At 43.6% G+C, this 26,453-nt stretch overlaps 1 protein-coding gene across 6 annotated transcripts in view; it reads left to right on the forward strand.

Moving 5' to 3' along the window:
* The window catches only part of PTPRT (protein tyrosine phosphatase receptor type T), a 278,660-nt gene that overhangs the window by 30,663 nt on the left and 221,544 nt on the right, over positions 1-26,453 (forward strand). For all 6 annotated transcript variants that reach the window (XM_062610067.1, XM_062610071.1, XM_062610066.1 and 3 more), the window contains exon 5: positions 21,709-22,002. In XM_062610067.1, coding sequence (XP_062466051.1) covers positions 21,709-22,002 — 294 coding nt within the window. The remainder of the gene's footprint in view (positions 1-21,708; positions 22,003-26,453) is intronic.

Here is a 26,453-nt window from a genome sequence, read left to right on the forward strand (position 1 = left end):
AAGTCTCTTGCTGTATTTCCTGAGCTTCCTTCCACTTGTTAATGTGAAGAACTTGCTTGTGGGTGGTCTGGAGTAGTTTTATAGTAGATGCTGTTAAGCAGTTGGTGAACAACTAAAGCCAGCAGGTTGGGTTATAGTGGTGATGATTTGCTCTTCCTCTTGATCTGTTGCTGGGTGAGGCTGGCAGCATGTGTAAACCCTGCTGAAGCCAGTGGCGATATCCTGAGCTCTGCTGGCTCCCTGATCCAGGTTGTGCCTTGATTCTGATTTCTTGTCTTCTGCCTGCTAAGATACAAGCCCCTAGAGCTTCCTATCCACTGGGCAGCATCACCCATGCTTTTGTCCCTGTGGTTGTACTTAATGTCATCAACCTGGCTGGCTGTGTATTGGCTGGTCATGCCATCTTTTTAATCCATACTTGTGATCTGATGAGTTTGGAAATAGAGAAAGCCATCCCTTTTGATTAAAGCTATACACGTCTGTTAAATGTGTATGAAATACTGCTGTTTTGGGAACCATCTTGCTGTTACTGATTGTACCTCAGCACTATCGTGTGTTAATAAGCAAAGCACCTGGGTATGGAGTAGTTTTCCTTTTGTATCCTAGTGCCAGGGCTGCTGATGGAATCGTATGTGGTTATAGTGCTTTTATTCACAGGCTGTCACTATTACTCTCTAATCTATCTAGTTCAGAGGCAGATAAGGTATGGCATCTTTCAAGACTGTGTTATAGGGTGGAAATAGAAAAGTTTAGTAAAAAAGTAATGCCTAAACAGTGGCCTTATTCTTCAGGGAGAAAATAAAAACCTGCTGACAGTTCTTACCTTGGTGACATTCTTGCTTCTGTCAAAACATCAGACGCCCCATCGTCTCCATTGGCATTTGCAAGACTTTGAAAGAGATGCATAGGAAAGCAGAGTGTTTTGATGGGTGCTTTGTTTCAGTTGGCATCCCTTTGCGTAGCCACTGCCATGCTTGAAAAGGAACTTTTTTTCTATCTATCCCTCTCTGGTTGATCAGAGAAGGGTTTGGGAGTGAGAGGAACTGAAGGGAAGGTAACATATAAGTTTCTCTCCTGTACCATAATTAACCTGTGGGAACTGCTGCTGCACAATATCATTGTGGTGATCACAAAGAGAGCTATGTGTAACCTGGACAAGCTGGCAGTGGGGAAGAGGGATGCTCTGCTGATCCCAGCCACTCCTGTGGCTTTGTGTGTATTTAGAAGATACTGGAATCCTCTTTGTAGAGGTGTGGAGTGGAGGAGGCAGCAATGTCCACTTGCAGATAAATGCAGTTTTTCAGCATTCAGGATCAGTCCCAGCCTCCTCTCTGCAAGTTCATGGAAAGACCAAGCTCTTAAGGTAGAGCTGACCTGCTTCTCTGGTCTCTGTGTCACGGGGCTGTGCAGGGATATGGTGAACAAACACTTAGTGATACCCTCACTGGTGAAGTAGGATCCAGTGCAAGACACACGACTGATTCACTGACAGATTTCACTGAAATACTGCTTTGTGAAAAGTGGGTTTCTCCTTTAACTGTTCCTTCCTTTCTTCCTGTGTCTTAACTTGACCAGATGGAGTCGAATTCAAATATAGGCAGCTCTACCTTCATTCTAAAGGGGCTTTTAAAGGAAATTACAGATCATAGGAAATTATATTCATCCTCATCTCCGCTCTTCAGAACAGATTTAGATTGTCTCATTACAAGTACTATTTTCTTTACTTTGAGAAATTTCTTAGAAATTTTGTTTTCCATTTTATACTTCTTCTTACTGTCTGGCTTTGCTTCTTTTTTTTTTTCTGTGTGTGTGTTTTTAAACAGGAAAATGTAATAGGACTGATGTTTTTAGAATGCACAAACTTGGGAAATGCATTTGGGAGGCTACTCTGAATGTAGGAAGTGGTCTCAAACATCAGCCTTTTGAACAGATTTTCATAGAATCACAGAATAATCGAATCATAGCATGGTTTGATTTGGAAGGGACCTTAAAGATCATAGTGAAGAGCTTCTGCCAAAGAGCTCATCTCAGTCTCCCCTCTGGCAGGTTAAAGCCATTCCCCTTGGCCTGTCCCTACAGGCCCTTGTCCCAAGCCCCTCTCCAGCTTTCCTGCAGCCCCTTCAGGCACTGGAGCTGCTCTCAGGTCTCCCCTTCAGGAGCCTTCTCTTCTCCAGGCTGACCCAGCCCAGCTCTCTCAGCCTGGCTCCAGAGCAGAGCTGCTCCAGCCCTCGCAGCATCTCCATGGCCTCCTCTGGCCTCGCTCCAGCAGCTCCATGTCCCTCTTGTGCTGCTGCCCCAGAGCTGGATCAGTACTGCAGGGGGGGTCTCCCCAGAGCACAGCAGAGGGGCAGGATCCCCTCCCTGAGCTGCTGCTCACGCTCTGGGGGTGCAGCCCAGCACACAGGGGGTTCTGGGCTCAAGCACTCACTGAAGCTGAGTCATGGGGAGCTTCTCCTCACCCAACACCCCAAGTCCTTCTCCTTGGGCTGCTCTATCCAATCTCCCCCAGTCTCTGTTTGTGTTTGGGATTGCTCCATGCCATGTGCAGGACCTCACACTTTTCCTTCTCACTGTTGTCCTGGAGTAGTTTTCAGCAGCTGCCCCTTTCCTGCAAATTTTGCCAGTTTTGCAGCACATCTGAAGGCTGAAGGTCTTGGTCCTTCAGGTCTGTGAAAATACATAAAGTGTTACCATACAGGTGAGGTTGGACACAGGGGCTTGGAGCAACCTACTCTAGTGGAAGGTGTCCCTGCCCGTGGCAGGGGATTGGAACTGGATGAGTTTTAAGGTCCCTTGCAATCCAAACCACTCTGGGATTCTGTAACCACAGCTCCAACAGCAGAACTTGTCATACTGTTGGACACAGGAAAGGGACTGTTGCTGCCATATCAATCAAATGCTGCTCCTGCTCCACACTGTTTGTCTGTTGGATTTCTATTTATCTCATGAAAGGAAATAAAACAAGCAGTGCTTTAGGTCATCACACTGTGTGGAAGGGATACTGAACTCTGGCAAACAACCAGAGAAGATAACTTGCTGAACAAACTGGCCTCAAAACTGCATATTACAGCCATACATCCTGCAGTGTTTCTGCTGGTCCCTAAGGCCACATTTGGAAAGAAAGGAAGCAGCAGTGGTCTTTGTCCTGAGCCTGGGTTGCTGTTCCTGGATGCACTCCAGGTTTGTACCAGGTCTTCCTTGTTTGGTGTTTGAAGTGTCTTGTAAGGTGAACACATTTGGTGATACGCGATGGGTTTATAGCTGGGAATGTGATGAGAAATGCCTGAGCTTTGATCATGATATACTTGCCCCCAGCTGTGAAGTGAAATAGGCAGAATCTTGAAGTCCCTCGGGAAAGAGGGGACAGAAGAGTTCCTACATTCCCAAGAATGAATCCCTGTCCATTTTTGAGAACCTTGCAGGAACAAGAATGGGATCATATGTTTTATAGAGGTGGGATGAATCATTTACTAAGTCTGGAGCCACTTGACTATAAATTGGAAACACTGACATGGATTAACTAGAAACTGTGAAGACCAGACAAATAGGACTGGCAGGATACAGATCTTACCTGTGGTATCTTTTTAGGCTAAAGCACACCACAAGGTTTACCACTGACTGAGCTTTTGTGCACTACACCGTGACATCCAATCCTGGTGGTGGAAATAGAAGGAAATGTGTGTTGCATATTCAGTTTGCAGTTCTTAACTGTTCCGTGAGTAGCTTACCATCTGAACAATCATAAATGATCCATGATGAAATTTTCCACTGTGCTGCTTCCAACAAATGAAGCAATGGTAGTGTATTACAGCAGGTAATCTTGGGGCAATAAGATGTAACAAGATGATTTTTTCCCCACTATGAACCACACTGCAATTCTTTAGCTTCTTTCTTTTGTGTCAGATTATATATGTGCCTTGCCTAGATGTGACTGTATTCAATTGTTGTGTTTCTACATCCTTCATTTAGATTCTCAAGTGTTCTGTAGACAGGACTTGTTAAGTTTGCCTTGAAAATGGCTCTGTATAGGAGAGGTATTTAAGTGCTAGTCTGAGTCATTGCATTTGCTTCCTGTATTGCACTAGTCTGTAGTTAATTCTATTAAATTAGTTGTAGCAACATTCTGAGAGAGTTTTTTTTTAACAAGGAACACCAGAATCCCAGGTTACCAGTTGATTCCTCATTGTAGGTAGCCGCTAAGCATTTTTTGTTGTTTACAGGAGAAAATGGTACCTTTGGATGTATTTCACGCTACTTGTGAGATGACTATGCTATTATTATCCACGTGAGTTACTTTCTGTAGGAACACATTGTATGTAAACCCACCTGAGTTTAATGTCCAGGCATTTCTAACTGAACAATGAGGAATGAATAATTCTGATGAAGCTGACATCACATTGGGATGTTTTTCTTTCTCAATTCCAATGAAAACAAGACAACCTGTTGGTGCAGCTGATGCCCTACCTTAGCTCAGTTATAAGAGCTTCTTGTCCTGAGAAGGTGGTAGGTGTATAGATTTCATCACTAGGTCTTTGATGTCTGGTTATTATGCCTCATTTAGACACCGTTGATTCACAGGCTTAGAATCTTCAGTCTGTGCTGTGATTTCTGAGAGCAAGAATTGGGTGCAATTCAGTGGTAAATTAACCTGGCCAAGTAATTAAGCAGATCAGATGAAATGCTTAAAATCTCAATCTCCATGTGCCTGAGCTCCTTTCATGTGGTTACCTCAGGTCTCTTGGGTTCCACTGATTGAAGGGTCAGATACTGCTGTTACTGTGTGAAGGAGGCATTGAACTTAATGAATCAAAGAAATGAAGGGGTTTGTAACATACAATTCAAGCAAAAGGCACTTAAAAGATACTTGAAAAGGCCTTGTGGGTCAAGTTAGCTAATTGTGGATATTAACTTGTGGGTTGTATTCTAGCCAAATAATGTAGCACGGCTTCCTATGTACCATGGGAAGACTGTGTGTGCTGCTTCCTTCATCATCTGCTTCGTTGCCTCCTGCCTTTGCACAACTAAAGCTTAGTGAAGGCCTTTGAGTACCTTGTGTGGGTAAGACAAACTGCACTACAGTCCAGTTTTATTTCTTCAGGGGTTTTTGTTTCCTTGTGTTGAATAATGCAAAGAGATAGTTTTGGTTTGGTGTTTTTTTTGATCTTAATGTTTTCAGGAGACCTGCTCTTAGTTTTTCACAAGTTCCTTTTGGGAGGTGTTACACTGCTCTTTAGAAGTCTGGGCCTCTAAAAACCAAAAACCTTGTTTATGACTGAAGTGAAAACGGCCTTAAACATACACGTGTAAAATGTAGCAGTACACAAAACCGTTATGGAAATTTTGGCTTTCTGATGAAGAAAATCTTCACTACACTGCAAGCACAAAATCGATAGTCTTGTCTATGGAACCACCAGCAATGAGCTACAACTGACTGGAAGCCTCTGGCTTCTCAGGGTTCACTGTTCCCTCCTAGTCCTGAGCTGTTGCAGATGCTGATGTGGATGTTCCCTGACTTGAAGTCCCTCTGAGCTGAGGGTGCTCTGCATAACCCTGAAACCAGTTCCAGTAGTTGCATATTCTCAATGATAGTAACTAATGAGCAGCTTATTTGCCAGTTAACACCGAGCTTCCACCAGGTAATCCTTGAAAATCAGCCAGTTCTCCTGGACCCCTCTTCAGGACCTATGGGATTCTTCCTAGCAGAACCTTGAACAGGCCAAAGTCTGCTTTCCTCATGTCGAGGGCATGATCCTGCTTCTCAGGACCATGGAATACTGGAGGGTGTCCAGTTACTCCCACAAGCATCAGTGGATGCACTGTGCTGGGTTTCCCAGCAGAAGATAGGCTGCTCCCTGTAGCAGTGGTGGGAGAACCCATTGTGTGCTGACCTCTCAGTTGGTTTAGTTCCCACTCTGGAACATGGGGCTTTGCCAGTCATTTCATCTAGGGAGATGGAAGAGGCAGCAGTGTCTTCTTTCTCCTCTAGCCCATGCTTGCTCTAGTAATGTCACATAAAGAAGGACCTTAAACGTTTGTGGTTAAATGGTTAAATTTAATAACTGTCTGTAAAAGCCACTTAGGTATTGAAATCCTTTCCCGTGGAACAGAGCTTATTTGTAGCCTCCTGTGTGTTCTTGTTTCCATGATGAAACATTGGGCACTGTTCCACCGTAAGCACGCCTTATCTGGGAGGTGCTGTGAAAATGTTAATCCTGTGATTTCCAGGGGATAGCAAGATCATCTAAATAGAAAGCAATGGGCTGTAAGGACTAGAATCCAATACAGGCAGTTAGGAGCTGTAAGTTAAAATTGCAAGGGGTTGTGTAATGGATTGGCAGCTAACACAGTACTTGAAATTCATGTGGCATTTACATGCATGGTAAATTCCAAATGAGCTCCTAAGAACCCTATAAAAGAAGAAAATGTGTGTGTGTGAAGTGCTTGTTTCTTCCTGTAATGTATATCCTCTTGTTCTAGAGCATAATTTGCCTTTGTTTCAATGGGAGGTTTTTTTAATTTATATAACAAGGGGATTTCCATTCTTAGATGAAGTTCAGGCATTCCCAGTAATAACAGGAGCAGTGTTACCATTGCAGCTGAAGTTTGTACGTAGAATCATAGAATAGTTAAGGTTGGAAGGGACCTCAAAGCTCCTCCAGCTCCAACCCCTGCCACTAGAGCAGCTTGCTCCAAGCCCCTGTGTCCAACCTGCCCTTGAACACTGCCAGGGATGGGGCAGCCACAGCTTCTCTGGGCACCCTGTGCCAGCGCCTCAGCACCCTCACAGGGAGGAACTTCTGCCTAAGATCTAACATGAATTTACACAGTTTAAGTTTGAGCCCATCACCCCTTGTCTTACTGCTGCAATCCCTGATGAAGAGTCCATCTCCAGCATCCTTGTAGGCCCCCTTCGGATATTGGAGGGCTGCTCTGAGGTCAGCATTCTGTGCAAGTTCACCTCATTCTTGCTATCCGTGTTTCAGGATAGCTTGCTTTTAGCAGTGAGGACTGGTAGATCCCAGGAAAACACAGCAGCAGGTTTTATGAGGGAGGAGGTGAAGGGCTGCCATTCGCAGGGCAGGTCATGTTCATGCTGACAGCTTGTGACAGATGGGTATGGGATGCCTCTAAATCACTGCATGGATTCCCTGTATTCCATATTTTACTCAACTTTCAATAGGAGTTACACAAATAAATCGAAGGGCAGCTGTCAAGCTCAGCAGCAGAGTAGAAGGCAGATTTGTAGTGTAACTGATTAGCGAGCCAATGACTTCTGGAAAACTTTGGAATACATTTTGCTAGATGAAAGCAGCAGATTTGCTTCCACTGTTTGTTTTTCTTGTCTTACATTTAATAATTGAGAACACTCATAATCAAGCTGGTTTCAGAAGGTTTTGTTACAGCTCTGGGACTGGTTCCATGCCTGTTCCATTAGTCCCAGTGTACCCTTCTCTGGTTGTTTCATTGCTTTAACTCTTCTGGAAATGAAACCCTCTAATGCTCTGCCTAGGGTGTGTAATGTGTGTGCATGAATCAACCACTGCTGCTCAGAAGGTCCAGATGGGCTTAGCTCAGTTCTTTCGTTCTTAAAATCAGGGGTTTGTGTAATCTTATATAAACCATCTACAGACAACTCTATTTAAATCCCTATTCTTTCGTTGCTGTGCCCCAGAGCAGGCAGCTTTGGATATCATCAGTGTGTGCCTGTCAGTTGGAGTAGCTCCCCAGCAATTTCAGCTTTCTCTAGTCAATTCTTATCCGGTTGGCATTGCTTGTTTTGACTGTAAGCTGCTGGCTCTGCTTGTCCCTGGTTTTATTATGGAGGAGAGACAGATCCTCGGAGGCCGGCTTCACTCCACTGTCCTGCAACACCTGTGTTTGTTGAGCAGCATCCTGTCTTGATATCCTAGGATCTACTCAAATATGCTGGGGTGAGGAGCACAGGTAGCCAGGCAGTGGTTTCTTTTCCCTTGCTCCTGCTTTTTGCTCCGGGTCACTGCCAAGCTCTTGACAGACATCACTTAATGGCATTCGGATGCTTGAAGTTTTCTGTGCCCAGCTTCACAGACCTGTCCTTGTTTAAACCATTCTAGAAAGCATAAAGTATTTCCACCTAGCGCACAGTGCTTTTCTTCTCCCTCCGGACTGCTTATAGCCACCTGTTTAATAGACTAAATTCATCAAGTCACTTTTAATCATGTTCATTGGACTGTGGAGCTGTGCCAGGGTCCTGCTAAGCACCAAATTGGTTCAGAGCAGGCACAGAGCAGATTCTGTTAGAAAATAGTTCCCTCTGGTGCTGGTTCTTATCAGCTTGCCTGTGAAGGATAAGAAGCCATCAACATTTCAGATTACTGGCAACAAAAGAGCAGAAACTTGGCTTATTTGCATCACAGCAGTAACTCCATTTATTTTGGATCTGTACCAGCATAAACTAGAGAAGAATTAGGCCGAAAGCCAAATATCTTTGTGTTTCTTAAATAATTAAGCAAACCTACAAGGAGCTAAGCTGATGAATGGTTAACAAATGATAGGGAAATGATCAGATGCTATTCATTAGAGCCAGGCATTACACAATAATCTGTATTTGCCTGTCCTCAACTCAGGAGATTCTCTACTGCTTTTAAGAATACCTGGAAAAAGGAACTCTGGGTGAAGCCAGATAGACACAGTTTTAATAGCCATACCTAGCAGTAGACCTCCTGGTGCAAGTGTTTTGAGTAAGATTTGATCTATAGTATTTTTCTCTAGTTCTTCTGAATGTTGTGGTTATGTCTAACCATATCTGGTGACTTTTATCTGGGCTCCAAGGAGGGAATGTAAATTCACAAGTTTGAGGAATAAATATTATTCTGCGACACTGAAGGATATTCTGATGAGGTACTAACTGGACTCTATTTGGACAGTGTAGGTTTCTGCTTGTGAAGACAGAAAATAAATAGAAGAAAACTGGAAGAACTGAATACTTTACTATGCATGATCAGGTCAGGTCCTTTCAGACACTTGTGCAAGACTGTTCTGGATGTTTTGTGTTGCTGTTCTTGCTTCCAAGTCTCTGTGTTTCAGTGGAATACTGCAGCCCTGTTTTATGCTGAGATGTGCTAGCAATGGAATGTCTCACCAGGTCCTGGCAGGGATTACTGACACCATGAAAGGTGAATTTTGACCCCAGGCTTAATAAAGATGGAGTGATAAAATCACTAACGCAGACATTCTTGATGATGTATGTGACAGCTTATGCAGTGACTCGTCTGCTTAAAATTTGTTATCCACAGCAGCTGGAATTCCACATACACAAAGTAATGCAAAAGAAACCCTTATGTGTCCTAACTCCATGTTATGTGCTTAGCAAATGCTTAGAAAATTGCCTTTGATATTTTACTTCAGTGTGAAAGATGCAGCTCTGGAGTTCAAAATGGAGGTTTCCAAACTGGTGGCATTTCCATGATGAACTTGTTTATCCATCAGCACTTCAAATCACAGAATAATGGACTTGAGCGTAATGACTTCTCCATTGAGTTGAGTATGGTCCTGGTCCAAAGTGATAAACATCCCTTAGAAAGGAGAAAAAGAACTTTGAAAGTCATGATTTGAAACTCTAATGTAGGAAGAAAACTTTTGAACCTCATAGTTGGTCATTTTGCGTTTCAGCTGCTGATTCTTCAGTTTTACAGGATGCCATGTTGTTCAGATGCTGCTAATTGTGGGCTTGCTGTTATGGTAATTGGCATCTCTCAGTTTTGTTGTTATGACTACAGAGTATTCTGTAGCAGGCTGATAATGCAGAGAGACTGCAGCCTGCCTTGCTGGCTGAGCCTCATCACTGTTCCTTTCTGTTCCGTCTGTCTGCGTGTGCTGAGTTACAAGCTGTTTGGTGTAGAGACTGTTTGTACACTGTTTGTACAGTGCTTATCACCACCATGCTAGAACATCACAGCATACAAATACTGCAGGTGTGTGCATATACGAACCCATCTAATCCACTTCCCTCCATCAGTGGTGAGCTCAAATCCCACTCTGCAGTAGTGTGGTGCTTAATCAGATGTTCCCTTATGTTTAGGTAGTCCCATGATCTTGTTTCAAGCCAGAAATTGTGGATGAATTCCTGTTTCTTGATGATTCTTGTCCTGTTTGATAGCCATACTTAGGGAATACTGGTTTTAAAAATGGTTCGGTTGTATATCAAAGCTGGTATATGGGTGTGCATCACCCTGAACATATGACCAGTTGTTATGATCTAAATCCTACGTACTGTTCTTCATACTGTTAAAAAAAAAAAAGAGTTTCTTCTGCATCTTAATAGATTTCCCACCCTCTTTTCCCTGTTTTTAGCCTTTGCTGAACTCAGGAACCTACTAAATGTATGCCTGGAGGGGACCAGACTATGTAAGAAACTCTCAGCTGATTAAATCAGTAAATCCAAATTGAATCTGAACCTCCTCAGGAAAACACAGGTTCAATTTGCATTGGTTGGGGAGTAATAATTTACTGTGAGCAGAAAACTCTAGATGGGAAAGTGTGCTTCAATGAAGAAACTACTAGTAATCTACTTAGTCATCGATGCAGATAATGATTGGATAGCTGCAGATTCTGGTTTAGGAAGGTGTGTAGCACAGTAAATACTCTGATAGCTCCTCAATAAAACCTTGTAATCTACTATTCTGCCATTGGAACAGATATTTTTATAATAGAGTTTTTCTTTGAAGGAAGCTGATTTGAGGTCATGGATATGCATAAATGGTATAATGGGAATCAAGCATAACTTCTTCTCTAGGTGAACGGGTTTCTGTTGCATAACTTCAGATGCAGAAGGCTCCTGGCTGTGCAGGACCCTGGTTGACTTAACTGGGTTTCAAATACAAGACCCATTAAAACCAGTTCAGTTCTACAGCCTAAACTCGACAGGCCCTTGTGTAGCTCTTCCAAAATCTAAATAGGCTCCCAGATTTGTCTAGTGGTAGGAGATCTTATTTTTGCTAACTGTCTCAGGGGCAACGCAACAGTAAGCAGGGATATGTATGGAACAAAAGAATTCCTTTACCAACTGCCAAAATTCTTGGGAATATTCGAAGATTTATGAAAAAACAGAAAAACTCTAGCATCCAGGATCCTGGGTCTCTGGTGCCCTTCAAGTTTAGGGGAAATACCCTGTTTGCTTTTCCTTAGTTGGGCTATTGGATTTGTGAAAAATTGGCCTCATGGTTAGGCAGTTGTTCCTGGTGTTGGATGGTTTTTTCCCCTCTGCTGCCTCTGGGGAAATAACCAGCTCTCACTTCCCATCCCCATCATTTCTCTGCTACTGGCTGCTCACCTGGTTGTGGCTCTAAGAATACATGAGTGCAAGTGTCACTCATTGTTCACTGCTGTAGATTGCTGTCTTAGGCCTTCAATCTCTTGTCTTTAATGGCTACAAAATAGGTTCCTTTATGACTAGAGAGGTTTTGAAATGTCTCCTCTCTGCTGTTTCACAGGTGGCATTGTGATATTGGGTTAAGACTCTTGAAATAGAGTGGGCTGTATCAGACATGAAGATCATGATGTGTGACTTCCCAGCTGTCTGCAAGTACTGTGTGCTGTAGGAGTATACAGATAGTGTATGGATTCAACCTACATGCTCCCCATGTTCCAAACCAAGCTGTGCTTCAAGGCTATTTTATTTGTATGAATGTGATTGATGTAAGAAGGAAAAGGAGAGAAGACAGAAACAAAATTGACTGTAGTTTGCCTTGTCTCTAAATGAGCAGGTACATCTGGGTAGATAAGATGGAATAAGCAGAGAAAGTACGTTTTGAGAAAGGTTCCTCATATTGTTGGAGCATATTTAGGGTTAATGGGATTGACTGTCACATGTTCTTTCAGCTACATTCAGAAGTAGGAAGTTTATTCATTCTTTGAGGAAAAAAACAGTTGGAATACACCAGAATGAGTGGGAACATTCAGTTCTGATTGCGTTTCTCTGTAGCAGACCCGCTTCTTTTGTGCGTGTTTACAGTGGCCAGAGACTGATGTATGACTTAGCGGTGGAATAGATTCCTTTATGTTCTGGAAATTGCCATGGAACTTCAAGTTGTTCTCCTGATGTTTGTCTTGCAGACTATGATTCTTTTTGCCACCAGAAGCAAAGATTCTTGCCTCATCGACATGTCAATAAATGCTGAGGTTGCTCACATAGCTGTATAAGCAGAATGGCCTTCATGGCAGCACAACAGTTATTGGCAGCAACTTGGCTCATTTTCACACTTTGTTGTGGAAGGGTGATTCATCTGCGTTGAGTTTCTAGGATGAAAAGTGCTACTCCAGATGTAAACTACATCTGAAGGGCAATTTCTGGAGGTGTTATTACTGTGAATGTTCTGGAATCTGCCTAAGGAGTATTTAAACAGCATTTATATCCTGGTGTTCAAATAGTTTCCTTTGGTTTCCTGGGGAGTACATCTGTAGTAACCCTGGAGAAAGAAGAGAGGAATCTCTTATATTTTTGTGAAGCATAGCTGTGATGACGGCAAAGCCTGCTCTTTCCCTGTGCTAACTGCGTGCCTCAGCCTGCCCAGGTCTATCATTTCAGTCAGTTGAGACAGGAGTGACTTCCAAAATGAGCACTCAGCAGAGGTCCTTTTAAAATCAGTCACCTTTGATTCATCCAAGGTTTGAGATCTGACCCATGTTCTTGTGCAGATGAGTATCAAGCAAGCGTGCACTCAGGTGGCCATCCACTCTTGGGCTTCATTGCCTGGGTACTTGTTCATGCTGCTTCCCATGATCCAGGTGCATGGCTTGAAATGTTCCTCGGGTGCTGCTTTACTGGTGTGTGTGTGTGTGTCTGTACCATGGTGGATTCCCAAGAGCTCTGTCACTGACTTTGCTATGTCCATGACAGCTCTTTAGAGGCTATGTCAGACCTGACTTGCCTCCTCATGATCAAATGTGATCAGTGTTTCTCACAGACCTGCCATGAGGAAATAAATGCTTAAATGAAAACATTGTGCTGTATGGGCCAAAAAAGCCTAAATTTATGTGTCAAGCCTGGCATATGCTTCTGTGGAGGGGGTCATAAAGCCTGTAGCCTGGAACACCAGAATGCATTTAGTCTCTGGCCCTGCAGCTCTCCATTAATCATGATTTCCTATTATAAACCAACATACTCATACTCTCTTTACCAGTATATTGTGAGGATTCACTGTGAAGATGCCTTGAAATGTGCTGTCTTCCCTCTTCAAGCTGACCCAGCTCTGGGGTACATATGTATTTGCAAGAAGAGAGATCAGTATCTGTGGTGCAACATCAGAATGGATGTTATTGAGTCTACAGGTCTCTGCCATGGTGGTCTCGCATATTTAAACTCCAGCCTGGCTATTGCCTTGGCTCTCCTTACTGTTCGCACATCTCTAGGCAGTGCACAGGGTGGTAAAGGGCAGTGGGATGTTTAATTCCCCTCTTTGCCTTAAATGAAATGAAGACTCCTGCCTCAGGCTTTTCCTGCAAACCTAGCAGGCTGCTATGGATTAAGCAGCGTAATCAATCCAGAGAAACCATTCTATGCTGCTTCATAGTGGTTAATACCTCCAGTTACTTGCCATTGCAGCAGCTTAAAGACTAACGATCCTTCAATCTGCAGAGATGTGCCGGAAAGCAGAAGGTGCTAAATAGCCACTGTAGATGAAGCTGTAAAATCCTTTTGCCTTCCTCCTTTCCCACCATCATAAGCTGGTAGCATAGCAACTGATGAAGCTGCTTGAACTTGAGTTGACCTGAAATTACATGTTTCACAGTTTATGTGTTTATTCCTGCTTTCTCCTTTTTTGGTGCATGTTGAGTTTACATTTCCAGTCCCAATAGGAGATCACCAGCTTGTTCATGCAGAAAGCTGAAACAGATTTAATAACACATGATGTATGAGCTTAAATAGTCCATGGAGCTAGATACACGAGGGAGAGATAAAGCTGCCCCTGGCTATGGACTGCTGGAGAGGACATTCTTTTTGATAGGATGTGAATGCAGCTTTCTGTATCTTTGTGCAGTCTTCCTGGAGTCATAAGAAAGAAAGAAGAGCCTCACATAGACTGATGTTTCAAATTGTGGAATTGGCTGTTAAAGGAAGCAACGTAGGTTTTGAGTATGCATAGGCTGTAGAAACCCTGGGATTATAGAAAGTCAGACATAGGTCCAGAAGTGACATGCAACTTGAATGACCACTAGTGCATGCGCAGTTGAAGCAGTTTCTGCTGAAGAAATCAGAATGTTTTCACCAGAGTTTCTGGAAAGTTCCAGTATTTCAATCTCCATTGTCAGAGAAGAGATGATGCTTGTTTGTTTGTTTGTTTGTTTTGGGCTTTATTTTTCTGATCCCTTTCAGATATTCCTGATGCCTAAATTAATTGCAGGATCATAGAATGGTTTGTGTTGGAAGGGACCTTAAAGCTCATCCAGTTCCACCCCTGCCACGGGCAGGGACACCTTCCACTAGAGGAGCTTGCTCCAAGCCCCTGTGTCCAACCTGCCCTTGAACACTGCCAGGGATGGGGCAGCCACAGCTCCTCTGGGCACCCTGTGCCAGCGCCTCAGCACCCTCCCAGGGAAGAGCTTCTGCCTAAGAGCTCATCTCAGTCTCCCCTCTGGCAGGTTCAAGCCATTCCCCTTGGCCTGTCCCTACAGGCCCTTGTCCCAAGCCCCTCTCCAGCTTTCCTGCAGCCCCTTTAGGCACTGGAGCTGCTCTAAGGTCTCCCCTTCAGGAGCCTTCTCTTGTCCAGGCTGACCCAGCCCAGCTTTCTCAGCCTGGCTCCAGAGTAGAGCTGCTCCAGCCCTCGCAGCATCTTTTAGTGCTCCTGTTCATAATGGAGTATTGTGTGCAGTTCTGTTGTCCTCAACACAAAAAGGACATGGAACTGTTGGAACAAGTCCAGAGGAGGCCACGAGGATATCAGGGGACTGGAGCACCTCCTGTATGAAGACAGGCTGAGGAAGTTGGGGCTGTTCAGCCTGGAGAAGAGAAGCTGCGTGGAGACCTCAGAGCAGCTTCCAGTGTCTGAAGGGGGCCTACAGGGATGCTGGGGATGGACTCTTCATTAGGGACTGTAGTGATAGCACAAGGGGTAATGGGTTAAAACTTAAACAGGGGAAGTTTAGATTGGATATAAGGAGGAAATTCTTTCCTGTTAGGGTGGTGAGGCGCTGGAATGGGTTGCCCAGGGAGGTTGTGAATGCTCCATCCTTGGCAGAGTTCAAGGCCAGGCTGGAAAAAGCCTTGGGTGAGATGGTTTAGTGTGAGGTGTCCCTGCCCATGGCAGGGGGGGTGGAACTGGATGATCTTAAGGTCCTTTCCAACCCTATTCTATGATTCTATGTCAGTTTGAAGCTTTTTTTCAGTTGAAAAACTCAGAAAATTGCATGCACATTAAAAATGAGAGTTAATTGTCTGTGATTCCCAACCCTGGGGAGCTTGTCATTCTTAGGGATTACCTATGAGACAGCCTGTGTCCTGTGCAGGGGGAGCCCTGTGAATAAAGGTTTCTTTCTAGCACTCAGTGCACAAGCCTCATGTACATGTTCTGCTGCAATCCTGGGGATTCTTACGTATCAATACTGAGCCATGGGAGTCTGTAGTCACCTTTATTTCCTCTTTTCCAGTACAAATAATGACTCAAAGAGAAGCATCCAGTTCTAATCCATGTGAGTTCTTGTAATAAGCTTTACAATTAGAGCACAGAGCCTTCCATCTAATTCAGTTAATTTACACTGGGAAATGAGATAGTGTTCACCTAATCCGATGCTATTTTCTTCTTTATTAGAGAATGAAAGCATCCTCTGAGGCTCTCGTGGATCCAGGCTAAGCTGCTGAGACACAAATAGTGTGAAATGCTAATGAAACAGTGTGCTACTGGAATTTCCCCTTGGTAGCACTGCCCCTCTCCTTGTAACCTGTACCACCATTGGAAGAGTTGGCAGGAGGCTCTGCTCCAGTTCTTCCTGCTCTCAGGAGCTTGTGTTTGATAAGTGACACCAATGCAGATGAACTTTGATCAGCTCAGGTTTGTTCTGCTGTCTTGCATGGTGACTGCAGTGCTTTTAGGAAATAGTTAAGATGTTTTCTACTGCTTTATAGTAACTCTTGTCAGCATTACAGGGTTCTTTTCTTTAAACCTAGTTGCTTAATTTAAAACACATGTGTTCAAATCACTGAGGACCTTTTCCACTGCTTCTTAAGGGAAAACACATAGAGAGCATGTGTTCTGCATTTTCATCAGGCTGCTGCAAGTTCTCCCTTAGTATGTAAGTGCTGCACCTATGCTATTTTAAAGGGAATAGTCTTTGAATTGTGGGTTTGGGGGATGTCAGAAGACTAACATCCTGCCAAATATTTGGTCTCTTGCTCCACTGGCTTTCTTTGGTGACACTCTATGTTGTTGCCCCACAGCTGGGTCAGACTGCAGGTCTCCCCAGGGTACAGCAGAGGGGCAGGATTCCCTCCCTCAAAGTCTTCTCTCATTTTCCTGGATTTTGGCTTTAAGTATTCCAAATTGCTAATGTCAGAATTGGATGTGGGCATTTCTGGTTTGGAGCACACAAACTCTGCTGTTTGCTGGCGCAGTCTATCCGTGCGGGTGAATTAAGGAATCACTTTATTAATGCCGCTGTCATATTCTTCTGACACTGTTGACATGTGCCACTGTTGTCAGCCTGATCTGTCACTGTGAGACGCATCTGAATGTCTCTCTTTCAAACAAAAACCTGTTAGCATGGTGTCAGCACAGTGAAATAGCCTCATGCTAAATACTGTAAAAGTCCTTGTGCCATTTCTTTGTGCAGTAGATGGAACTGGGAGTTTGGACAATCCCTGGAAAACAAAATTCAATGGCTCCATTTACTACAGTAGTAGGAAGTGTGTTAATGAGCACTGCCAGGATAAATACTGTCGTTAAGAGCTCAGATTGCTTATTGCTGTGGTGTAGCACTGGGAAGGGTACTCAGGTTTGATGCTCAGTCAAGTGAATCTCCAGTAGCCAGCAGTAAGGTTTGCAAAGGTGACAGATTCTGCCTAAAGAATGGAGGGACAAAAAAATCAGAACAGAGGCATTCAACGTGATTCCATTTTTATTTAGAACAGCTCAGTTTGCCTTCTTAAATGCAAATTTAAGTACCTGTGATCTAGGTAGCTTTTAAATTGCAATAGTCTGTGGTTATTCTATAGAAAACCACACAAATATGTTTTGCTCTGTATTGGTTTTGCTTAAAAAAGTTCTCAGAACTTGAAATTTGGTTCCCTTGCTTTCCAGTTCCACCCTTCTCCACTTGGCAAGCACAGTCCACAGCTGCTCCTGTAGCTTGCAGTTCCCATTAGTAGAGGAATAAGCAGTGTCATGTTTGAAAACACAGATCCTGCTTGTTGGGCAAATGTCTTCTGGTAGCAGCTCCCATCCCCACCTCTTCAACCCCCAGAGAATGTCGAAGACTGTTATGATCTGATTTTGGAGCCTATGCTGTACGTTGTGTGTATGAGAACACTGCAGGGCTGTCTGTACATGGTGCAGCCACCTTCTGTTGCTCTGCAAGCCTGGCCTGTGTGTGGGGAATCCACAGCGGATGGTTTGGAAGGGTTTCCAGGTCAGCTGGAAGTGTGGAAGGTGCGGACTGCATGGCCCAGCCACATACAGGCCTGTTTTTCTCCTCTATTAAGCAGGCTTGGGTCAGGCTCCTCTGGCTCCTCTCTGGTTTTCTGATTCTCTTAGTCCAAAATTGAGACGTTATTTCAGTGTTTGAGAGAGTTGTGTGAGGAATTCATGTGTTGGCGTGGTTGTTCAGTAACAAAACAACATAGAGGTTAGTACTTCAGAAGCAGAATTGCTGAACCTTGTGATATGCTGGTGTTCTGTAGCATAAGGGGTTCCTGTTGCCTAAAGCCATTGAGAGGCCATCACTGCAAGTTAAAGTTCCTGGCCATCTTGGCTGTACATTTTGTCAGATGGTCTTGGTATGAACAAGAAAGGAATTTTCAGGAAGTTAAGTTTTATTCCTAGAAGATCCATAGCTTAAGGGGTTTCTCCAGCTGGTTTTATGTTTTCTATCATGCCTTTTTCTTATGGATTATTTCACAGGAGGCAGTGATAACACTTGTTGGGGGACTTTTCTCCTATTTTTCAGTCTTCCAGTTGCATCTGAAGGATTCATAGAGCGCAATTTTCTTCCATCATCTAACAATTGCTTAGAATTGTCTTGCTTAAAAGATCACATAAAGAAGTACTCCAGTAGTAGAGTAGAAACACTCGGGAGGAGTTTCCAAAGAGTAAAGTATGTGTGTTTTTCACAGTAGTTGCAAAGTATAGTATTTGTGGCATTGATTCTGTCAGAACTCAAGGAGTATCTGCATGATGCTCTTAATCATAGGGTTGAGTTTTAGGTATTCCTGCAAGGAGCAGGGAGTTGGACTCGGTGATCCTTATTGGGTCCCTTCCAATTCAAGATCTTCCATGATTCTCTTTGGTCTTTTTTGGTCCTTGAGGTTAGTTTAGTTTTGTTTTCTCACAGTCTTTGCATTACCAAACTTTCTGTCATGTTAAAGCCCTAGCAGGGTTCTGCAGCTTCAAAGCTGTAATCCACAGCTGTATTTCTTCTTCTAGTGGGAGGAGAAAGGCATATCCCAAATTCCCCTTATGTCTGCACAACTGGAACTGATTTGCACATCCCATAAAAGCTACTCATGTTCAGTAACTTCCTTTTTTGAGCTTGTTCAACATAGGTCTTTTTATTTCCTTGAAAGGGGGCAGCAGGGAACCACGTTTTTCTGTGTCTTTCCATCTGGGATTCAGGCTAGATACTGTTCCAGTTCCAGAAATGCATTTCCAGATGCCCTCACTGCTGGGAAGCCTGTGGCTTTCTCCTGTGCACTTGGAGGAAAAGGAGGAAGGAGAAGAGCTGAAGGGAAACAAGAAGCCAAGACAATGCTTCCAATACAAAACACTGTCTCGATCAAATGGGGCTGGTTGGTCCCAGTTACATTTGCATGAGGCTTATCTGTCACCATGTCTTTTTAATCAAGGTCATGTAGGGATTTTAATTAAACAGCGAGATCACTATGTCAGGTTGGTCACCTGTAACTCGCAAGTGAGTTTAGTTAGCAATGGCAAGAAATGGTTCTTGGTTATGTGCCACTTTTGGTAAATAAAGTGAGAGACTCATGCCCTTCACTTGCAGGAACCTGGCACAGAGTGATATTAAACAAATTGCTTCTTGTCCAGTTGGTGCCAGTAGGGAAGAGCACACTGTTTTTAGTGAGATGGGATTGAGCCTTCAGTAGCTACTATAGGAGCTGTAAAATTTGGGAAGAATATGGTTTAAACTCCTCATTTTCCAATATTCTGTATCACCTGGTTTTCAAATGGTACTTAAATAGGGGGAAATGAATGGGGTGGAACCACCATCAATTTTTTGGGGGACTGTCACTTTTTTGTGGGGAAGGTTTAGGTGTGACCTGCAATAGTGAAGACAGTAATGCTGTGTAAATCTTAATTTAAATCATTTTGGCAATGGTAGTTTCTAGACATGCTAGATGAGATGTCCGTGGCTGGTTTTAGCAGGACAAACTGCTCTATTAATTATGTTCTGTCCCATAAATCTCTTCTAACTTGCATTCAAATCCCAAAGTAACCAGGATCATGCTGCTATTGAAGTCTGCAGTCCAGGAGAATGGAGTTTAATGTTTCATTTGCCGTGCGTTCCGCTCGGATGTGACTTGTAAGATGTCTTTTTTGCACTGGGAATAAAAAGCACTAAGTCTATCTTTTAATTGCCTTGCACCAAGAAGCAAGTAATAAACTGTGATTTATAATAATTTGATTTTTTAATGAAAATGTATCCACATGCATTTCCTGAAAGCAAATTTCTTGGACAAATCACCTTCCTAAGTCAAAACATAATCAGCCTGACATATCAGAAAGGGGTTCTGGCAGGAGTTAGGGGAACAGTGCCAAATCCAAGCAGAAACAGACATTCCACGCAAAGCTTACCTCGCAACAGTGGTTTTGGGTCACGTTGGATACCTGCTGCAGTGACAATTCAGATTGCTTTTTGTTCCAGGGGTAAAATGCACAACTGCTGCAGTCAGTCTCAAGGAGACAGCTTGGTTCATTGCCATTAGCCAACAGAAAGGAAATTAATGATGTTTCAGTTGATCATTTTGTGTAATAATGGTTTCCACACATGAATTTCTCTTCATTGAGCAGATATTTAACTTGCAATACTTCTCCAGAGGGGAAGGACCCATCTTCCTCCCTTCATGTGGTGCTGGTGCTCCTTTCTTCTCCCTTTCTGATTCTTCCAGTTCTGTGGGTTCTTTGAGGAATCACCTTTAACCGGGTTTAGAGTAATTGCCCCAGAACTCTAACATGAATGTTGTGTTGTAATGTTCATAGGTTCCCTTTTCTGAGACAAAGACGTCCTTTTGTCACCTTATTTTCATGACAGAAGAGAGTTTGTGTCCTTGGGGCTGAGGGCAAAATGCATTAGTGTGTGACACAGGGATGGCCAGGGGAGGTTAAGAGAACTGCTCATAATCTTGCAAAGTTCAGCTCAGGTTTGAAGGTTTTCAAAACCACAAGGCATAGGCTGTTCATGCACCTTCCAATATGCAGGTGTTATTTACACACTGATGAGAGGGGGAAGAATAAAAACCAGGCAGGTAGCCAGAGCCCTGTAGACATCTTATTTTGCTTCATTTTGGAGCTTTAATCAAAGGGTGCTGCTGAGATGTCTTCTATTGGTTTGCTTTTCTTTTTGTCACAGAGGTGATATTCAGCAGCCAGGTTCCTGCCTCTTCATGATGCTTTTCAGACGTCTGGCCACTCTTCAAGCCTCGTAGACACTTTGCTTGAGTGCCTTTAATCCTGAAGTTAAGCAAACTCTGTAATCGAAAGTGACAGGAGGTGTTGATTCACTGCTGCCTCAGAGTTTGCCTTAGTTCTGAGCTACACAAGCTCAGTTCTAGCAGTATCCTGACAACTGATATTGTCAACCGTGGGAATATCCCATGGTTAGGCCATGTCACAGGTTGCCCAGAGAAGCTGTGGCTGCCCCATCCCTGGCAGTGTTCAAGGCCAGGTTGGACGCGGGGACTTGGAGCAAGCTGCTCTAGTGGAAGGTGTCCCTGCCTGTGGCAGGGGTTGGAACTGGATGAGCTTTCAGGTCCCTTCCAACCCAAACCTGGGATTCTGTGTTCCCTAGTGTTTAACTTCAGTGGTATTTTCTCACACACGCAGCCAGTGCTTTGATTTAAAATCACATCCTATCTTTAAACTTTCTTTTCCTTGGTAAAATCACAGAATAAGCAAGTCATTTGAGTTTTCCACTCACAGCTAATTGTGTCACAGTAAGAATTACACTCATTTATTTGGCTGAACCCTAATACCATGAGTAATGATTGTGATATTCTGCCATGTTAGGTCACAGGGTAGAGGAAGGGCTGTTGTACTTTTTATATGCCAAGTGCACTCAGTTGTCTGTATTTAAAGTTTCTTTACCCCTCACCCTACAGTATTATATTGAGTGCTATTGCTCAGATGTTTAGAGAGGGAATAAGTGTAAACCTTCTGATCTCTTAAAAGTGACTTTGTGTCTTATTTTAAACCATAGTTGCTTTGAGGTTAGTGTATCCCTGCAAGTGGAAATTTGCTCCTTTAGCCACAATAGTCTCATGCTTCCATGATTTTTTGCTGTCCACAGAGCCCCCAACTCCCATTGCCCCCCCTGAGCTGCTGGCTGTCGGCGCCACGTACCTGTGGATTAAACCCAACGCCAACTCCATCATTGGAGATGGGCCCATCATACTGAAGGAGGTGGAGTACCGGACGACCACTGGGAATTGGGCTGAAACACACATTGTAGACTCTCCTAATTACAAGCTCTGGCATTTGGACCCTGATGTGGAGTATGAGATCCGGGTGCTGCTCACTCGCCCTGGAGAAGGAGGCACTGGCCCCCCTGGACCACCGCTCACAACAAGGACTAAGTGTGCAGGTAGGTTGCTACAGCTTCATAATACAGTAGAGATGATTTTGTTCACTTACTATCATAGTAACAAATGGTCTTCCGCACATCCTTGTAGATGTGCTTTGTCAGTGATCTGAATTAACATGATGAATTTTCCTATATCCTGGAATATTTTACTTCAAATGCCATAGGCCAGTGTTTAGGGAACTGTAGTTTTTATGCATGTCGGATATTTGCCAAATTCTCTGTTCTGGTGTATGGCTGCTTTCTGTTGGAATGGGCCAGAGAATGAGACTTTTCCAGCCAATTTTCCAGTAGGCAAATTGTTCTTCTGTCAGACTGGTCTGCTGGAAAATCTTTACCCTGTAAATGCATAAAAAAATATATGTTGTTCTTGGGTAATAGTTCAGCTTTGGTTCTTAACAAATAGTGCTGTCCATTCATGAGTGCAGTGTGGTGAAGTGGGAAGCATTTAGTTTCTTGTATTCCATTTGATGGAAGTAATTCCTCTCCTCACTCCTGACAAAGAAACCTGTTCAAATGCTGTGCAGCATCTCCCCTTTCTCTTTTGTATTGTTAACAAATCGATTTTGCTCCAGGGACAGGAAGCCTCTCTCCTCTTTCTAAGCCATATTGGCCTTCCCAGGAAAAATCAAGGGATCATGTTCCTCATGTTTCGCATATAATGGCTAAATATATGGTTTCATGCATACATTATCAGCCATTAAAGAAATCAAGCTCTGTGATTTGCAAGGGGGTGAACAAGGCAGTTTTCTGTCCAGCACTTTTTCCTACCACACACAGCTGTCTTCTGAAGGTTTGCATTTCTGTAATGTTTGCAGTGTCCTCACTGTGCTGTGAACAAAGGACAGATTAACAGGCTGCTCTCTTCCTTCTAAAGCCTTCCTCCCCACAAGTTAGTGGTTTGCAGCGAGTGGATTGAACTAATGCAAAGCTTACACAAAAGCATTCTGGTCCCAGTTACTCTTTCTGACCAGTTAGCAAGGCTGAAGTGGGAGGAATGCCTCAAGAACAGCCAAATCCTTCCTGGTATGGGATTGAGCAGTGCAGTGTTAGCTTTCCTCACCCACTGCCCCAGCCTGCGCATCCCCAGCAGCATCCTCTTCCTCTACCAAGAGAGGAAGGCAGGCAGGTTGTGTGCATTGTGGGGCAGGGATGTACATCCTCACTGCCTTTCCTTTACTATACAGGTTATATACAGTGAACATTTAATGCATCTTTAGAAGGATTGGTAAAAACCATAAATTTGAGCTTGAGGATGTGGTATGGAGTTGTTTGCTGTGTTCGGCATCTGTCCATTAGCAGAACACAGATGTTTGGAGGCTTTTCTGCAGCTAGGTGGAAAGCATGAAGTGATGTGGGTGATGTCCTGGCCCGTTTGGGAAACAGGCACATGCTCTGGTGCTCATCTTTGACTGTTTCCTCCTGTGTGGTCACATTCTCTAACCCTCAGCAGAAATAACTGCAGGCCAGACCTGGGACAGGGCATTTGCAGATGGAAGTGGGATGTGCTGAGCTGATATGGTTCATGTGCTGGGACTCTGCAGACACACTCTGCAGCAGCCAAACTGGTCTGCATTACCTTTGAAGAAAGCATGCTTTAGCTTACTGCAGGGGTAAAAATAAAACAACAGAAAGGCTGTTGGCTTTGTGCTGAATGATGTCTTTTACTGGGTCCCCAGTTGCTCAGCACAGGTATCAATGGACATCATGGAGGATGCTGTGGATAATCTGTTCCACTTGGCTGAGCTGAGCCACTCACTGTTTTCTGTCCTAATTTACTAACGAAAATCTACCTGGAGAAAGGTCATTCTGTTAATGGTAGTTGTCATACAGAGCTTGTGGAGATTGATGGTGATGGCATTTAGGTTCTTTGGAGTGGAGAAATTGTAACGATCTTGATACTAAGAATGGATTTGAAGAAAGGGAGAGACTTACCCAATATCTGAAGATGTACGGCTTCCGCAAAATGCTAGCTGGTACGGTGGACGGGGAAATGCAACTCATTATTCCAATTTCCTTATGTTGTGGAGCTCCCTCAAAATACCCTATTTTGAGGATAATTACACAGAACTTCCATGGTAAAGATACTAAATAATGCACTGAACCAGGAAGAGAGCGCTGCTTCCTTCATTTTTCTTAGAGCACCTAATGACATCAGTGAAAAGGGCAGGGTTTTAAACAGGCGAGAGATGAGTGATGCTGCTTTTTTCAAGTGAATTTTTGCTTTTTTTCTTTGTCATTGTTTTTTCTTCGCAAGAGGCAAGTACCAAACTGCTACACATCTGTCTGCAGTCAGTTGATGACTGAAGTTGTCCTATTTTACTGGACTATTTAGTGTTAGCACTGTGTTTATTAGAGCCTCTAATAAGAGAGAACAAAATCAGCTGCAGAAGTAATGGTAGAGAATATCACCTAAACTGGTGAAGAAGTAGTTACTTATTTAAATAGATATTTACATAAATACTCTCTTCCCTGTGAGGGTGCTGAGGCGCTGGCACAGGGTGCCCAGAGAAGCTGTGGCTGCCCCATCCCTGGCAGTGTTCAAGGGCAGGTTGGACACAGGGGCTTGGAGCAAGCTGCTCTAGTGGAAGGGGTCCCTGCCTGTGGCAGGGGTTGGATCTGGATGAGCTTTAAGGTCCCTTCCAACACAGACCAGTCCGTGATGCTGTGAAGATGTGTTGGGTTTTGTGACCTTGATGCTTGGAAGGAGGAAACTTTCCAGTCTGACAGGAGAATTGCTTGGTAAGGAATGGGAGGGGAGAAAAAGTCCTGAGAAATGCCATAATTTGCCCCCCAGTCAGTAATTCTTCATTGGACATGCTTATCACAATGGGAGGTTTGTCCTCATACGAAAAACTTCACGTGGTTCTCATGCAGCTCATCTCTTCAGATAAGCTGCTAGAGACTGGGTAATTCAGCAGGAGGGTGTGATTTAGCTCCTGGAGAAAAGAGCAGTTGTCAAGATCAATACTCAATTTTTGTTGTTGGCCTGGGGAAATAGAAGTTACTCTTGAGCAGTGTGGCTGAATTCAATACTCCTCTTACAGTCAGTCGGGATAAAGCAGCTGGTATAAATGCAAATGGTCTGTACATTCAGAGTTTGATACAGTATTGCAAGGGAGTGGGAAAACCTCTTCCTTATTATTAAAGGGTACTTTGTTGCCATGAAATCTTGAGAAGTTTAGAACTGAGAAGCAGCTTTTGCCTTTTTGTTTCTTCAGTTTAAGGCCGCATGTCTTATAGAAATGTTTTGGTCTATTGATCTCTTACAAATGTTAGAAAAAGGAAGGAGCTGTGTACTGCTGTGAAATGCTCAAACTGAACAACCAGCAACTTCATTGTGTGCTAACATAAGTTGTTACAACAGGTTCATAAATGCTTCTTTCTGATTTCATTTAAGGTGATAACTCCCATTAAATAGCAAACATTTACATGGTAATGTTGGAAACTAGGATTGAGGGGTGCTGCACTGCCTTCATTTTGTACTGGTTTTCAAGCTTACAAAGAAAAACCAGACACCCTGAAAAAGGCTGATCTATGAGTCAAAGCACTGCACAAATGGCGTGTGGCGGGTTTGAAAGAGTTCTGTACAACTGATGTGGAGGTATTATTGGAATCACTCATTTACAGCCTCATTTAACTTGGGAGTTAGTCTAAGCCTTGTCCTGAAACATGCATCGCTTCCCTGTTAATATTAGTTAAGCTTTTGGCTCCACTGTCTTTATAACTTTAAATGTAGACAGTGGTGGGAATGGATGCTGTTTTAGCAAGTTTGCTACTGTTGGCTAATGCTTCTATAGAATATTAGCAGTGAAGGAAAACCTAACCTGGGTTTCTTGTTTCCTGTGTTGCTAAGTGCTGTGAGGAGCTTTCTTCTCTCAGCGATGGTGAGACAAGCCTCTGCCGTGCAGCTTGTGCTTGTGGTGGGTTTTGCTCTCTTCTGAATTTCCTGGAACAAAGGCTCATGTAGCACAATGAAATGCTGCTGCTGTTCTCTTGATAGCAGCTGTTCCCAAGAGCCGTACCCTGCAGGTGCGCTGTTGAGGATATGGCATCATTTTGCGTCTGCCCTTTGGAATGTGGATCCTGTGAAGCCTGTAGGACCAGTACCCATTTCAGTGACTTTGTCTGCGTAGCCTGATGATTGAAACTCTGTTCTTATTCCACCTCAGTAGCCCTTGGCATGACAGCTACAGAGATAAGAGTAGAGTTAAAAATATTCTTTCCTTTTGATTCTTGATCCCCAGTTTGTGCTTGGGAACAGCCCAGTTGTGTTGCTGAAAGATAGGGGCTTCATCTGCCTCACATCCTCATAGCTAAAGTCTCCGTTTCAATGCAAGATGATGGTTTTCCCTGCCAGGTTGATTAAATAGATAATAAACGTATCTTGACTTCTGTTTAGTCTTTCCCCCTCCTCACTTTGTTTTTAGGGAGCAGAAGGACAGCATCCACCC

Source organism: Pezoporus occidentalis, unplaced genomic scaffold (genome assembly GCF_034315485.1).
Source record: "Pezoporus occidentalis ecotype Australia unplaced genomic scaffold, CSIRO_AGI_Poc_V1 ctg144, whole genome shotgun sequence".
NCBI classification, from domain to species: domain Eukaryota; kingdom Metazoa; phylum Chordata; class Aves; order Psittaciformes; family Psittacidae; genus Pezoporus; species Pezoporus occidentalis.